Source organism: Sebastes umbrosus, chromosome 11 (assembly GCF_015220745.1).
Source record: "Sebastes umbrosus isolate fSebUmb1 chromosome 11, fSebUmb1.pri, whole genome shotgun sequence".
Classification (NCBI taxonomy): domain Eukaryota; kingdom Metazoa; phylum Chordata; class Actinopteri; order Perciformes; family Sebastidae; genus Sebastes; species Sebastes umbrosus.
The window spans coordinates 13,679,472-13,696,690 of record NC_051279.1 but is presented as its reverse complement, the minus strand read 5'-3'; the positions used below and the strand labels follow the sequence as shown (position 1 = coordinate 13,696,690).

General features: G+C 38.3%; 1 protein-coding gene across 4 annotated transcripts; it reads left to right on the top strand.

The window, feature by feature from the left end:
* Window positions 1-1,017: 1,017 nt before the first annotated feature.
* On the top strand, window positions 1,018-16,731 carry pex5 (peroxisomal biogenesis factor 5). 4 transcript variants are annotated; one of them, XM_037784754.1, is made up of 17 exons: window positions 1,018-1,248; window positions 5,261-5,418; window positions 5,576-5,614; window positions 5,793-5,910; window positions 6,522-6,668; window positions 6,892-6,976; window positions 7,397-7,487; window positions 8,456-8,578; window positions 10,055-10,168; window positions 10,527-10,610; window positions 11,698-11,817; window positions 12,024-12,167; window positions 12,319-12,389; window positions 13,151-13,372; window positions 13,489-13,654; window positions 13,747-13,904; window positions 15,468-16,731. In XM_037784754.1, exons 2-17 carry the CDS (start codon window positions 5,305-5,307, stop codon window positions 15,712-15,714), a joined length of 2,043 nt encoding a protein of 680 aa, XP_037640682.1. In that variant the 5' UTR covers window positions 1,018-1,248; window positions 5,261-5,304; the 3' UTR covers window positions 15,715-16,731. The 4 variants fall into 4 exon arrangements, with proteins under 4 accessions (XP_037640682.1, XP_037640684.1, XP_037640685.1 ...); XM_037784755.1 differs by lacking the exon at window positions 1,018-1,248 and adding an exon at window positions 3,143-3,279; XM_037784756.1 differs by lacking the exon at window positions 10,055-10,168 and having other exon boundaries at window positions 1,019-1,248.
* Window positions 16,732-17,219: the final 488 nt, after the last annotated feature.

Sequence of the window (17,219 nt, the reverse complement as noted above, 5' to 3'; positions counted from 1 at the left end):
TCAGGTAAAATGTTGCATGCAAGACTTTTACTTGTAATTGAGTATTTTTACATTATTGAATTGCTACTACACACATTTTATTCCTCGATAGTAGTGTTTTTTGCACCTGGCAACCACAATTCAATTCAATTCAATTCAAACTTTATTGCAGACTCAAGTTCCAGATAAGAAAAGAGAAAAAACAACAACAACAATACATTACATATAATACATTACAATACAGGAAGCACTATAAAAAGTCATGATTAAAAGATATTCAAAATATTAATATTAATATAAATATATATATACATACATCAATGCCTTACATATAAAGAACTATACCAGTGCCTCCACAGCTGTGATTGGCCTCCACCTAGAGACAAGATTAATATAAATAAATAATATGACTACATAATAGTGATAACAAACAATTAACACAATATATATATAATAACAACAATAACAAAACAGTAAATATATCAAAAAAGACAAGTGTGTGTGTGTGTGTGTGTGTGTGTGTGTTGCGTGGAAGTGTATGGTTAATGTTTGTGAGGGGGATATTGATTTAAATCTTTAAGATTTAATTATTCAAGATTCAAGATTCAAGATGTTTATTGTCACACCGGTTATACAGGTACAATCATGTGAAATACTTTTTGCTGGGAAGCTCCATTTAAAATAATAAGTTACATTACATTTATAAAAGGAAATAGTTTGTACAAGGGCATATTAAGAACACATATATATCAGGAAGTATGAATGTATCTATAAAGACTTCTGGGTAATCACAACCAAACAACCTCCCCCTCCCCTCTACTTGTAATTGAGTATTTTTACATCATTGAATTGCTACTAAACACATTTTATTCCTCTATAACAGTGTTTTTGCACCTGGCAACCACACACTCCTGATTTACTGGACTTTGAGCTCCTCCATAGTGCGTACGTAATTTACGTAAAAACCTTACGTTCGCTATTTTTTTCCTCAACCATGCGCCGTGACGTTTTCTTACGTAAGACCGTTGGAGAATACGTCGTAAACGCAACGTCGGACGCTCCAGTGCGCTCTGGTGAAGGGTTTTGTGGGTCATGGAGGAGCAGCAAGGTAAATAACAAGAGAAGAGATAATAACACACAGCGGCTGGCTTTCACACGGTTACCGGGGAGGTTTGACACTGTTAACGGTTAACGGAGAGGACAGACCGGAGAGGAGGGACGGTGACGGTGACGGTGACGGTTCGGCTACAGCAGCAGCAGCTGTCGGCGGTGAGATGAACATCATGTTACCCGTCTATTGAGCCTCTCAGGCGGCTACAACAGAGCTCTGTACCGCTGGCCCTATGGTAGCTAGTACTGTTAGCATCAACTGATAGCTACACTCTCTATTGTTTGAAGCCATTAAGGGGTCATTTAGTGGTTAAATGTTCTCTCTGTTTGACTATGTGTTCAAATGAATGTTGGTTATATTAGAGGAGACACACTGAGACACGTTTACCAAGCTAATGTTGCTGTTTGTGACTGAAGCAGCCACAGTTAGCATCAAAACAATGCTATCAGAGTACACACTGCTGCTGCTGCTGCCAGGCAGGTGTGACACCTGGCAGCAGTGTGACAGGTAAAAACACACCTGGCAGCAGGGTTGCTTTCAGGTGTTTCATATTTTCCTATAACTAAAATTAATTTCACAATAAAACTGTGCAGGTTTTTTACACACTGCAGCTCCCAGGCAGTGTGACACATGACAGCAGTGTGACAGGTAAAAAAAACACCTGGCAGCATTGTGACAGGTGAAAAAACACCTGGCAGCAGTGTGACAGATAAAAACACACCTGGCAGCAGTGTGACAGGTAAAAAAAACACCTGGCAGCATTGTGACAGGTGAAAATACACCTGGCAGCAGTGTGACAGGTAAAAACACACATGGCAGCAGTATGACAGGTAAAAAAAACACCTGGCAGCAGGGTTGCTTTCAGGTGTTTCATATAATAATAATAATAATACATTTTATTTATATTGTGCTTTCCTAAAAACTCAAAGACACTTAACGTAGATAAAAAGATCATAAAACAAGGACATCATAAAAAGATAATAAAACACACAATATTAATTATACATTAAAAGCAGTTCTAAAAAGGTGAGTTTTGATTTGTGATTTGAATGTGGACAGGTTGGTGTTCCTTTAACTTAAATTATTGTCACAATAAAAACTGTGTGAATGTGCAGTTGTCTTCCACAGGTAATGCACCCTTGCAGGTGTGTGACGGTGAAGTGAGGTGTCACCGTGTCCTATCTGTAATAGTGTGTGTATTAATATCTTTCTAATCCTCTTAACCCTAATTAATCATCATACAGTACAACAGCTCTTTGAATCAGTGGGAATAAACTGGTCATAAATCTACAGCCTAGACCAGGGGTCAGCAACTTATATTATAAAATAATCATTTTATGTTATTTTCTTTTTTTCTCGTAAAGTTATGACTTTATTCTCGTAATGTTACGACTTTTTCTTGTTAAGTTATGACTTTATGCTCGTAATATTACGACTGTTTTTCTCGTAAAGTTATGACTTTATTCTCGTAATATTACTGCTTTTTTTTCTTGTTAAGTTATGACTTTATTTTCATAATGTTACGACTTTTTTTCTCGTTAAGTTATGACTATTCTCATAATATTACGACTTTTTTCTTGTAATATTATGACTCTATTCTTGTAATCTCAGATTTTTTTCCCTCAATGTGGCCCTAATAGTCTGTAGTACATTAGCTCTTTGGCCCTCACTGCATTAGACTTATATACTATATACTTAGACTATAAACTGTGTTACCTTCATCACAATGCTCAAATGTTTTGCGGCTCCAGACAGATTCTTTTTTTTTTTTTTGCCTAAAATGGCTCTTTTGATAGTAAAGGTTGCTGACCCCTGGCCTAGACTATAATAAGAGTGATGGGCAGTCCACCTGTAGAGTGTAATATTTTCTGTAATGATTTTAGGTGAACACTGCTACAGTAAAGTAGAGTAGAGTGGAGTAGACAGGGAATTAAATTTCTATTCCTGACAGTTCATTATGGAAATTGTGACCATTACGTATCCCTTCAGAGGGGGTTGAGAAGATGAGTAGGCCAGCATGTCCAACAGTTTGTCAGCTGTTCATCCTGGATATAGGTCAGTGAACTGAGCAGCATTGTCTCCTCTGGAGCACATTTTATTGTCAGGGTTTGCATAGAGGGACTGAATCGTCGTCATAAGGAGTTTTGTATTTTTTAAATTGTATTGTTGTTTTGCTTTTGGAGGATCAGGTAAGTGATCATCAGATAAATGAGGACCAAATAGAACCTAATATAAATTTCAATATATTGCAATTAGGGGTGTAGGAAAATGACGGTACGCATGAGTATCACAATATTATGTTGAGAGATATTGTATAGATTCTCCAAAACACTATCGATTTTTAATTAATTTTTAATTAAACCTCTTAGAAATCTGACGGCCTGCCATCGCTCTTTCGGAGGTTGTAGAGGGCTCAGTTTTAAAGCTAAAGTAAAGTTACTGGTATCATTGAAACTAGAAAACCTAAGGAATCCATCTGTATCATGTCAAACTAGCTAAATGATTCCCCAAATTTACGCAAAATTTTGGTGAGGAAAAACTGGCATAGTCATTTTCAAAGGGGTCCCTTGACCTCTGACCTCAAGATATGTGAATGAAAATGGTTCTATGGGTACCCACGAGTCTCCCCTTTACAGACATGCCCACTTTATGATAATCACATGCAAAAAGTGTAGTTTTATGCATGCAGTATACATTTATTGTTTTTGCCTATTCTAACATTTCTGGTGTGTTCTTTACACTGTGACAGTTTTCCTAAAATTAATTTTAGAAAACCTCAATATATCACCTTGCATAAAGTATCTTAATATATCACAATATAATGAATCGTTACCAATGTATCATGATACGTATCGTATCTCCAGATTCTTGCCAATACACAGCACTAATTGCAATATATTGCAATTTTTAAAATCCAATATTTAAGAAAAATGTCATGGTATAAAGAACACACCACCATATGCATAAAATCTTAGTAAAAAAGTTTACTTTTTTATGCAATCAGAACAATGAGATCTGCATTTATCACAGTCCCCGTAACATCCAACATCACAGCATTACTTTGAGAGGACACATACGCTGAGAGGGCGCATCTCTTTGCAAATTAAATAAAGTACTGACGAGTTAATCTTTGTATGTAAACTATTAATTGATAACCGATACAGTGTTTTTGAGAATTAATAAAGCATCATCAAACATAATCACGATACGTGATATTTTTGATATTTTCTTACACTTCTATTGATGACATGATTCCAGGTCTGGGTATCATTTAAACACAGATACAAAAATGTCAAGTAAAGTGACATTTCTAGATTAAGTGTCATCTCAACAAAATTGTAGAAAATCTTTGCCAAATTAAATGTCTGAAATTGGCACATTTTTTTTAATTTAAATTTGTAAATATCGATTAAAAAAAGAGAGAAAGATAACCAGATGACCAGAATTTGATAGCAGCTTTCAGTACATGACTTGTTTTTGATATTTTGTGCTATAGACATACAGTATGTACTCATATCCAGCCCTGTGTGATAATAATTATAGTCTGTGATTTTGGTTTTAACAATAGGTGATTATAGCTTTAAACGTTGTCTCTTTGTAAAGGCTTAAATGCAGTTAAAAGCTAAAATCCTCTGAATTTACCCGACAAGCTGAGTGAAATATGCTGTGAATGCCTGCCGGGCCATCATATCCACATTATTAATGGTTCACCCTAAGCCAGGAAATGACATGGAAAACAGCAGATGGAGCTTGAGTTTGGTTATGTGACAGTGCTGTGGACACGTTGGACATTTTGAATATTTAAAGTGAGTGAAAATCACTGCATGTCTGGTATCGTGCATTTTTGATTTGGACTTTCAATTTTTCCTAAGATAAAAAACAAAACGTTTCATGTTGACAGGGCAATTTTACAGAAGTCCATCTGTGCAGAGTGCTTAATTTTGTTTTTGTATAATCTGTAGTGGGGGGCCTGAACTGCTTACCTAATACTTTGCATTTTTCCTTTTGAATTTTCTTGAATTTATCACACTACTATTGAGTACTGTGATTCACTTTGACTGAATAGTCTGTGAAAATGTGATCCCATTAACTTTCTTGAACACCGACAGAATTTTGTGCAAATTGCCAGAAACACAAATTGAGTAATTCATCTATTCATTCTCTCCTCAGCTCTCAGGTGGTCTGATTGGGTTTTGCCTCGTCCTTGTGTTGCCATGGCGATGCGGGAGTTGGTGGAGGCAGAATGTGGGGGATCCAATCCCCTCATGAAGTTGACCAGTCACATGACCAAGGAAGGGGGGGCATGGCGGCACCGCTCAACACCTACAGTGAGTAATTAGTACATAACCATTAGTAGTTCAAATAGCTGAATTTATCAGCCAAATAATGTCCCACAAAGTGCACATGTTTCAGTGTCCTCGTGAAATTGCTGCTTGACAAAAGACATGTCACTGATACCTTGTTTTTTCCTTCTTGTTTTCTCAGATTCCCCCGTCCCCCATTGAAATTGCAACTGAAGAAGAGGTCAGCGCTTATGTTCCTTCACATATTCAGCATATTGTGTTGACTATAATACTGTATAATGTTTAATAAAAGTTCCCCACTCTGAAGTAATTTCAGCTGTGCAGCTCTTTGTATACTGGAAGCAATTTCCTCATATAGTCTCTAAAAAGTAGAATAATGTTTTTTCTTTTTGCTGCAGCTGGTGAATGAGTTCCTTCAGGCGCCCCCTCGACCCCCACACACATTTGACATGGGTCAGCTGTTGGAGGAAATGCAGCAGATTGATCAGCAGAGCTACAGACAAGCTCCACAGAGAGGTACACGTGATTAACTATTACGTTTTTTTTTTATTACAATTTTTTTCTCATGTATGTTGCTTACCAGTTATAGGTTTTTTCTTTAATGTTTATATGGCTTAGACTTAATGTTGCATTCATATGGAATCAGGCAGATGGTAGATGGCAAACCAGATGTCATGCAAGTGGATGAGAGCAGGATAGTAAAATTAGGTGAGGCTGTCAGAAAGTACCGGTAACGGTAGGCGACATTCCCGTCCAAAGTTAAAATATTGAACTTTTTGCCGTCCTCCGTGACGGAATTTACAACTAGATGTTATGTGGCTCCCTCACACTGGAGAAAGTTGTTTAAGTTTGCAATAGAATATTAAGAGAAAGCTGCATTGTATAGCTACATGCATTACTAGAATAATTACATATAACACATTTAATGCATTTTATTCCATCACCATAGTAACATATTCGTTTTGCTGTCCTGCCATTCCGTCGAACTGTTTGTTTGTTTTTCCTGTGCCATCCAGAAGATGTTGTCTGTCTGCCGTCACATCTGCCTGACTCCACGTGAATGCAGCAATAGTATGCGCACAAACTGTTTTCAGCATTTTAAGCACCACATATTTCCATGTCCATAGCTCCAGATGTGGCAGCGTTAGCCCTCTCCGGTGACTGGACGGCCGAGTTCCTCTCAGGTCCCGACTCTGCTGCCGCACCGGGGCTCATCGCTCTTGGGGATGCAGCAGATGCCGATTGGACGAAAGAATTTATCGCTGAGGCTGCAGGTAGCTTGAGTTTGTTTTTGCTCTCCTGTGTTTCACTCTGGAAACACACATTACTTAATGAGCGCTCCATCTTTCTGGAGTCATCATCAGTCTGTCATGTGTCAGCAATTTTAACTGACATCAGAGCAAACTTGGCCTGGATAATTCTTTTTATTTTTGCATTGTGTGTACTTTTTACAATTGTGCCTATACGCCGTTTCCTTTTGTTTTCTATTTGCTCCAGATCCTGGACGCTGGGCTGAGGAGTATCTGGAGCAGTCGGAGGAGAAGTTGTGGCTGGGAGACCTGGGAGACAAGGAGAACGAATGGTTAGAACAGGCATGAATAGAGAGCATTGAAAATTTGCAGATAAAAAATGGTTTATATAAATGGCAACTTCAAGCACACTGCAATAAATGTGGCGCAAAGGCACAATTAACAGACAATATAAAAGACAATATGAGCACAGGATGTCTGAACCTTGAAAATGTTCTTGTCTACTTATCAAGTGGATGTGTCTGTTGATTTTTAATTTGTTAGACTTTATCTAGCCTCGTCTGTCCTTGTAAGATGTCTAATCATTTTCATAGTGCACTGGCCTCAAAAGGACTCACTTGTACAACAATGCAAAGGCCTTCAGCCTGAATTGATTTGTCCCAGCCTACATACGGTATGCAGAATGAAATAGAACAGTTTCTTTAAATCTTATAACTCCTGATTTTGACATTTTCTTGTTGTTAATGTGACAGGACAAAGGAGTATGAACCAGGGGAGGAGCTGAAGCAGACAGCCAATGAGCTTGTCGCAAAGGTCGATGACCCCAAGTTACAAAACACTGAGGTGAGCAGTGTGTTCATGACCATGTCAGTCATTCATTGGATCCTTTATCCTCTATCACCACCATATCCTTTCTCCTTTTCTTTAACATTTTTGTAGAGTAGTTCCTTGGGAGCATAGTGCATTGGTAATTTTGATGACATTAAAGGGATAGTTTGGGTGTTTTGAAGTGGGTTTGAATGAGGTACTTATCCGTAGTCAGTCAGTGTAAAACGTATTTTAGCCGCCTAAAAGAAAGACCCACCTAAAAAAATCAACATCAGTTTAAGTGTACGCTATATTTAGAATATTTTGGACGTCAGGCAGCTATACAGTCTGTGTTTCCGACAGGGAAATGAAGCCGTATCTATGCTCTTGCCAAAGCAACCAGACTTCGTTGCTGGTCTGCCGCTGCCTTGATCGGTTAGTTTGTTTGTGCTATAATGTGACTTTGGTGAATCCGAACATACTCAAGTCATAAACAGCACAAACAAACTAACCGATCAAGGCAGCGGCAGACCAACAACTCCTGTGTTTTGTGAGGTCAAATTACTGTTTTTTTCAATGGAGTCTGGTGGCTTTGGCGAGACCATAGATGGATACAACGGCTTCAGTTCCCCGTCGGAAAGGGCTGTCTGACGGTAAAGTGGTTAAAATGTTCTAAATATAGCATTCACTTAAACTAAGATTGCTTTTTTTTAAATGTGCGGTAAATCCTGTCTGTTTCTCCAAACTGGGGGTGTGCCGACCGTCATCTACTGTAGGTAATACACCGACTATGGATAAGTACCTCATACGACTCCACTTCAAAACACCCGAACTATCCCTTTAAGTTTTATTGTGGTTTTTCAAGGTTACTGCCTTAGTGTCGACAGATAGTTGTTGGTTTGGAAAGAAACTAGCAGTATATTAGTATAAATCTGACCGATTAGTGATGGCAATCGTAAAATGCTTTTTTTGTTGTCATTTGCTTTTTTTCCGTTGTTGTGTAGTTCCTGCAATTCATTAGGCAGATTGGCGAGGGCAGTGTCACAGTGGAGAGCAGAACAGACAAACAGCTCAAAGATAAAGCTCAGGCTGAGGAGGCTCAGAACTGGGCCTCCAACCTCAACCAGGTATGAGTCTCTGCCCACTGAGGAGGGGATGGTTGCAACTGGGAACACACTGGGGAGGCACATTGGTTCACTTTTGCACAGTATAGACTATGCCCTGTGACTCATCACCTCAGTATCTGATGCAGAGTAACATTTTCCACTAATGTAACCAAAAGCAGCCGCTACACTCGCTGTAATATGAAGCTCGAGGCTGCGCAGCATTGCAGATGGAATTTGTTCAGCAATGAGAGGACTCTTATGACTATCTGCTTCTCTTCTTATGCATTCAAGCTCTGGTTATTCCCACCTTGACAGAGTTTTACTTCAGTTCTTGATTTTACTGGCGTTAATTACTTTGACTTCATCCAGTCCAGGAAGAAAAAGGCTGATGCCAGATTTTGGATTTTAACTAGATTTACCCCTGAAATCACAAATCTATAGAAGTCCATTTCTGCCAAGAAAAGAAAAAAAGTTATCAAAAGTTAGATATGAATAAAAAAAAAAATACTCACAGTAAAACAAATTTATGACAAAAGTCAAAATCATGAGATATGTCAAAAGTCAACATTTTGCCTTACTATTTCATAATTTATTTTATAATTTTGACTTGATAAATCAAAAGTTTGACTAATAATCTCATCATTTTGACTTTTTAAATCAAGAGTTTAGGGCTGCAAATAACGATTATTTTCATTTTCAATTAATCTATCAATTATTTTCTTGATTAATCGATTAGTTGTTTGGTCTATAAAATGTCAGAAAATGGTGAAAAATGACGATCAGTGTTTCCCAAAGCCCAAGATGACGTCCTCAAATGTCTTGTTTTGTCCACAACTCAAAGATATTCAGTTTACTGTTATAGAGGAGTAAAGAAACCAGAAAATATTCACATCGAAGACGCTGGAATCAGAGAATTTTGACTTTTTTTCTTTAAAAAAATACCCAAATTGATTAATTGATTATCAAAATAGTTGGATATTAATTTAATAGTTGGCAACTAAGCAATTTAATGAATGAATTGTTGCAGCTCTACAAGAATTGTACTTATTTTCTATGAAATAGTCAACATTTTGAGATCGTATGTCTAAGATTTTGACGTACTATTACATCATTTTGACCTACCAATATTTTATTTTTATTGTGCCTAACTTTTCGTCTATTTCTTTTTTCTTATCCTGGCAGAAATGGGCATTCATATTATATTGTGCATGTGTAGCTCTCAGTCTTGTTTTTTGATGAATATGTGTTCACCATGGCTCCATTGTACCTAATCGCCCTCTAACTCTGACATGTACTTTTCCCATTTTTTGACCTGCCTTCGAACTCTCGGCTTGCCATTTCCTCAATTAACAACCGCCATTCATCTATTCCTCCTACTACTTAAAATTACTCCTACTCCGCCCATCCCTCCAAAAAAAACCTCCTCACCAACCGCTCCCTCCTCCTCAAAACATTGCCCCATTCCCCACCGCCACCCCTCCTCGCCTCCCGCCATAGTTCCTGACGGCAACGGGGGGAGGGAGTCTTCCCTTGGAACCCAAAGCGAAGGATAAGAAGATTGAGAAAGTTAAAGCTAAACAAGCACAGCAGTGGGCCAAGGTCGTCAGGCAGGTAGGACCTCGGTGGTCGTGGCAGCGATAGGTTTTTCTATATTTAAGTTTTGCTACTAGTGTTGTACTTAGAGTTTCTCTCCTAGATAGATACACAGTTAGATATCTTATCTATCCCTCTACACTCAGCATTTAATTGTTTTGTTGCTGTTGAGTGATTTGATTTTTTTAAAAACAAGAGTTCATTAGGAAGAACTGTAAGAAAGGAGTAGGAGTTTCTGTGTTGTTTCTTCTTTCATCTCCTTCCACACTCACTTCCCTCTATATTTTTCCTGTCTAATGCTCCATCCTCAGCTCTAATAATAATTTTCATAGCCAGCACGTGCTGACACAGGCCAACCACTGTCATTGCTCTTCAGGTGTCGGTAGACTCGGCTGAAGCCTGGGTTGATGAGTTCGCCACATCAGGACCCGATTTCCAACAAGCTAAAGCTGCAGTGGAGGTGAGACAAGAATCAATGACAACTTAAACTCTAAAAACAAAGCTAAAGTTCTGGGGCTGTATTACAGAAACATCCTACCTGAAGTCTTAAGTTAAGATAGGAAGAGTCCAAGATAGGATATTTCCCAATTTGGTTTCACAGAAGCAAATCCTAAGTAACTTTAAGAATCCTATCCTATCTTATTCATCCTATCTTATCTCAGGTTAGGAAATCCTAAATACTTTTATAACTGTTATGTCTGTGTCGTAGCTGCCAATGCTACCTTTCTCATCTTGCTGAGCTTTGTACAACAACAACAACAACAACAACTTTGTAACCGTTGTTGTTCTCATTGAAACATACATTGAAACGTACAAAAAAAATGGAGCAAAAACAACTTAACTTCAAGACAGATGAGTTAGAGGTGTTGGTAACATCTGTAGAGAAATCCAAAGATGTTCTATTTGGGATATTTACAACAATACTAACTCTGGAGATAAATGAAAGAGAGAGGGCTAAGATAGCAGACACTGTCTCTCCGCCATCCAACAGAGCGTTGATGCTATCAAAAAGAAAATAAGTACACTGACAAGTGAAGTGATACAAAAAGGAAGGCAGCTCTTATGTCCAAAGAGCAGAAGGAAAGTGGTGGAAAAGTGAAAGTCAGGACAGCTTAATGGTTATCCTAAAGTTAGGACAGTTAATTTAAGATTTTGGGAAGTTAAAATGCTTGTGTAATACACTTTTCCTATTTTAAGTTAGGATAAGAACATTGACTTAGGAACTGTTCATCTGTTATGGCGTTTTTCCGAGATTAGGTCCTAACCCTAATTACCATGGTTACCAAACAGTTAAGATTGGATCTGCTGTTTCTGTAATACGGCCTCTGGTTATTAACTGGGAGCAGTGGTAACGTAGAGGTTAAAGCACACTGTGTTCAAAGAACAAACTACTATCTTTCTCTTTTGACTTAGTTATGCTACAAAACACCATAAATACACTCTTGTCTGTCCCTTGGAAAAGTAAAGGTCAAATCCGTCTATAATACAGGATGATGTACGTTGCGGGGAGACCGTGAAGTAATGATGTGTATCTGTCATTTTGTCAGAGTGATGTGGATTTCTGGGAGAAGCTGCAGCAGGAGTGGGAGGAGATGGCTAAGAGGGACGCAGAGAGCCACCCCTGGCTGTCTGACTTCGATCAGCTACTCAGCACTTCTTATGACAAGGTAGCTGCTGTCAACCTGCTCAGAACAGGCTGAGAAATACTATCTACTTACATGTTTGACGATTTCAGCATTTTTGCACATACAGCTCCACTTGATGTCTAAAAGTACAAGACGTACCGTCTGTTACTGCTTCTCAAGCATGATCCTCTGTTAGAACACTACACATAGAAATACTCTCTCCACGTTTTCCTTGTGTTTTGTCCCAGGGGTATCAGTTTGAAGAGGACAACCCCTACTTATCCAACCCAGACCCTTTATCAGAGGGAGTGAAGAGGATGGAGGCCGGGGACATCCCTGGTGCCGTACGGTTCTTTGAAAGTGCTGCACAGAAAGAACCAGACAACCAGCTGGTGAGACTCTTACAGCCCGTGTCCAATTCTTTGATCACCCTCTTATTAGTAAATGTAAATGTTCTTGTAATTTTACTCATGTTTGTCTCCTCACAGAAGGCAGTTGTAATGATGCTGTGGTGTGCGTACATTTCTTTTCATTAAATTGCAGGCTTGGCAATATCTGGGAACCTGTCAGGCAGAGAACGAGCAAGAATTTTCCGCCATCAGCGCCCTCCGCAGGTTAGAAATCAGAATTGCAAAATGTTAGTTTATGTTTAATGCTACCCTCACTTCAGATGCAAAATTGCATTAATTAATATTGTGGCAACTTAAAATTAGTTGCTGCAGAGAGAGGCAACATAATGCACAAAACACAATAATTGTCTGTCAATTCTAAAGATCTTAATGAATGAGCGCCCTGCAATGATTTACATAAAGCCTTATAAAGAAGTACAGACAATCATCAAACACCTCTCCGTGTAAGGTGTCAGCTTCCCCACCTCAGGCGATCTAAACAAAAGGGAAACTAAACACATAGGTGAACTGATAACACTGACTCCTTTCCCATGCTCTGCAGTGTTATGAATGCTTCCATCATCTGTTTCTTAAAGATTGCAAAACTACATGCCCGATTATATGCATGCAAACCTTAAATACCATAATTGACTCTTTTGTAGCTTAATAATGAGCTCAATGAATGTAGGCTCTGGCTGCTTTTCTACTGCCTCTTTTGAGTAAATGTCCACGACAAAATTCAAATAGTCGCATAAAAATCTAAATACAACTACAGAATGAAATAGATTCTATCCTTTTACCTTATTAATATGAGTGTATAGCGATCTTCCAGCTTAGGTTTCTCCAGTTTCCCCTCTTTCCATAAATGTAATATTAAAATCAGACCCCATTAATATAAGTATTTGACCATTTCTAACATTTGCTTTCTCAACTAAAGCCCGTCATTGTTATTCCCTCTGACTTTTTTTCCTCTCTTCTTTCATTAGATGTATAGAGCTGAAGCCCGACAACCTAATTTCTCTGATGGCGTTGGCTGTCAGCTTCACTAACGAATCGCTGCACAGGCAGGCCTGTGAGACTCTTCGGGATTGGCTAAAGCACAATCCAAAATACCGTTCTGTGTGGGAGCAGAACGAGGGTGAAAGCCAACAGGATGGGGCCAGAGAAAGGGAGAAGGAGAGAGAGAGGTTCGGGTCACTGCTGCCAGAGTGAGTATGACACATGTGGGATTCAGACATGCAGATCCAGTAATTCTAAAATGTTTGTCATATATTGTATTAACTTTGTCTTCTAACTCATTTCCCCTCTCTTTTTTCCTGCACAGATCTTTGTTTACTGATGTCCAGTCCCTGTTCCTGAATGCAGCCAACTCTGACCCCGCTCAGGTGGACCCCCAGCTGCAATGCGGTCTGGGGGTTCTCTTCAACCTCAGCGGGGAGTATGACAAGGCGGTAGACTGTTTCAGCGCTGCTCTGTCCGTCACACCACAGGTTAGTGCTGAGATCCTAACGTCTGTCCTCACACTGCATGCTCTGTCTGTTTCTGAGCTCTCCCTTTGTTTTTCTTCTTCCATCTCCATCAGGACTACTTGCTGTGGAATAAGTTGGGGGCCACACTCGCCAATGGAAGCCGCTCAGAGGAGGCTGTGGCCGCCTACAGGAGAGCTCTGGAGCTGCAGCCCGGTTTTGTCCGTAGTCGCTACAACTTGGGAATCAGCTGCGTCAATTTAGGAGCACACAGGTGAGGGAGGAATCCTTTGGTTTGCAGATTTGTATTTTGTTTCAAATATGGAGGAGGGAAACTGCCAAAATCAAATAAGCATAAATCAATAAATTACTGGATAGATAAATAGATAAATAAATATGTCATTAAATGTAGCAAAAATACTATTTGAAATAAATGTAGCTATTAATTAATTGATAAAATGTGACATAAATTGATATTTCTTTTTTTAATTTGGCAGGTTCCGTCCTCCATATTAAAATGGTAAATTTAACCAAAAATGTGTGTCGTTTTTAGCTTTGAAGGGGATATTTTCTGGTTGCAGTTACCATGTTTACTGATTACTGTTACAATGGACTGATACCATGAATGATTTACACACTTTTCAGACAAACATAAAACATCGGGTAAATGTATAACGCTACTCTGCTTTGGTATGAAAGTGTGGGAATGCTTTTCTGCAATGATTATAGAAAAAAATATAAAAAGTGAAAGGTTGTTCCAAACATTAGCAAATACAGGTCTTTGTGAAAAATGGGTGAAAGGAACATTGAGTGTGCCCAATGCAAGTTTTCAGACAAAAGGTTTTGAAGTGGGTTATATTATTTGATAAAAGATGTAGTTGTTTTGATCAAGCATTTCTTTGTACTTGCTGTGTTAAAGAAAAAAAGGTTTAACAAAATCACTTTCAAGATTCTATATGTTTATCATCACTCCGATTAAACAAGTACAATTGTGTGAAATGCTTTTACTGGGAGGCTCCATAAAAGAAAGAAAATAAATAAAAATACCTCAAATATAATACAATAAAATATGATAACACAATATAAGAAGCCATTAAAATATCCATTTAAGGATTGTCTTATTGTTAGTTTCACATTCAATATCATCAAATTAAAATTAGAAAATACTCAGTACTTTTCATTTGTCAAGTATTTAATTCACACAGAAGTATACAAAAATAGGCTTTACGATAGACTGTATTTATTGAATTACCACAAAACATGCTATATCGTGATATATAACGTTATTGAGATGTGAAATTACCTATAACGTGAGAACATTTTGGCCATATCGCCCAGCCCTATTTTCTTGTTATATCTGGTGCAATATTAAAACCCAACAAACCCTGTTGCAATCTAATCCTTTCACTTCCACTAGATGGCAACAGCGGTTTTGTAAAACACACTCAGTTGCCAGTTTATTAGATACACTTAGCTAAAAACAAACAGCGCTGTTTAATTCAACGGCTCTGAAACACTTTTTATAAAGGTTAATAATCTTCAGTTTTGTTGAAACTGTCTCAGAGAGGTGATGATTTGACTTTATGGTCATTTTGGAGGCTTCACTTTGTGGTGCTGCTTAACTGTATTCCATTATACTGATTATACCCATTTATATACCATAGGGTAGATTAAAAAATATCAAAATTAATTATTACACATTATATTACTCCTACTATTATCTTATTGGGGTCAAACTAATAAGGAAAAGCTGTATTAATTGATTAATATCAGAAACTCGTAGTACGTACGTAGTTACGGTTAGCTAAAATCTGCTTTCTTTCTCCTTTCTCATCAGAGAGGCAGTGGAGCACTTCCTCGAAGCCCTGTCTCTACAGCGCCAGGCTGCCGGGGACGGAGCGAGAGCAGCGAGGGGGCCCGGAGGCGTCGCAGCCACCATGATGTCCGACAACATCTGGTCCACCCTGCGCATGGCTCTGAGCATGATGGGAGAGAGCCCTCTGTACGCCGCAGCAGACCGTCGGGACTTGGACACGTTGCTGGCTCACTTCTGTCAGAGAGAGGGGGGCGGGGGGCCCGAATGAGGACTAGCCAGGGGAGGGCTTATTGAGTGTGAGTGTGTTTCGCTGGGAGGTAAATGTTTGGGTGACTGAATGACGCGGAGAAGAATCAGAGCGGTAACGTTTACAGAGAAATGGACGAGGAAGACACTGTGAATTATCCACCATCCTAGAGACATCATGTTGTGGTCATGTGCGCTTGAATGACTTCCATCAAATATTGCAGTATTAGTGTCGACATGGAAGATGCAGCCAGCAGCAGTACGGACAAGTCACTGTATTTTACATGTTTGACGGTCCTCACATTTCCTCTTACTCTGTTGATCAGGAGAACAACTGGGTTTAATAAAATGTCACTTTTGTTGTTGATTTTTTGAAATTTGTTCTCAATGAAGAAAGTAAAAGATGATGAATGCAATGTGGACGGTTTTGTTTATAGTGACACTCAATGCTCTCTCAGTCTTTCTTAACAGCAGGTTGTAGGCTGAACTGTATACTCACTACGGTTATGTAGATTAAAGGTACAATGTTGCTGTGACATTGAAAAGAGGACTGCTTTTTATCAAAAGTGCTCTAAAGAGAAGGAGTAGGCCGGTCCAGAGAACAAATCAGAAGTGCTACAGCAGCTTGTTTTTCTTTCTTTTTTATACTTTATTTAATTTTTTAGTAATCAGTTATCAGCCAGGATAATGAACTGACAACCAGCGGGACTGTTACTGTTATGAAGAGGTGTGTGTGTGTGTACAGTATGTATGTATGTGTGTGTGTGTTTTAGGTCGGGTGAGGGGTTATTAATCGTGCATCTGATGATAAGATCATGTAATTGTAATATCATTGAGAATGATTTCTCTGGGCTCCTCCCTTCTCTTGCTCTTTTTCATATCGCTCTTGTAAAACAATTTGCTTCGTTGTAAAATAATGCTAAATGCCATATTGTGTATTGTAACATAATTGTTGCACTATAATTGTGTTCAGGCTAGTTGTATCCTGACTGCAATGTTTAATATAATACTCAGCAATAAAGCTTTGATTCCAAACATTTGTAGTTGTTTTTTTCTGAATCGATGAACAAAATGGCTGATATAAAAAAGTATTGTGAGCTGACAAGAAACAAATGAAAACAAATCTAATGTAAATCTAAATGATTTTATGTTATGAATAATGACTGATAAGAAATACAGTATGGAGCCTGGGATTTGATTAGAATAAATACATTTTAAAAATGACTCTAGCCCTGTTGCTGCTCTGCGGGTTGGAGAGAGACATCTTTCATCATAATATAAACTGTAAATCTAGAAAACTGCAAACAAATTAATTGTGAGATGAAATATGATAGATAAGTAAATAGAATAACAAAAGTAAAATTTTCAATTTTGAAATTCAGTTTTTAGTTTAGCATTTAAATACAGAACCGTGGAGAATAAATATGGCTTTTAGCTTATTTATTAGTGCTCTTATTTATTAGCTAATTACTCTATAGTTTTTACCAATTGTTTTGAACTGAATTACTGAGTGGTGGATGTGTGAAA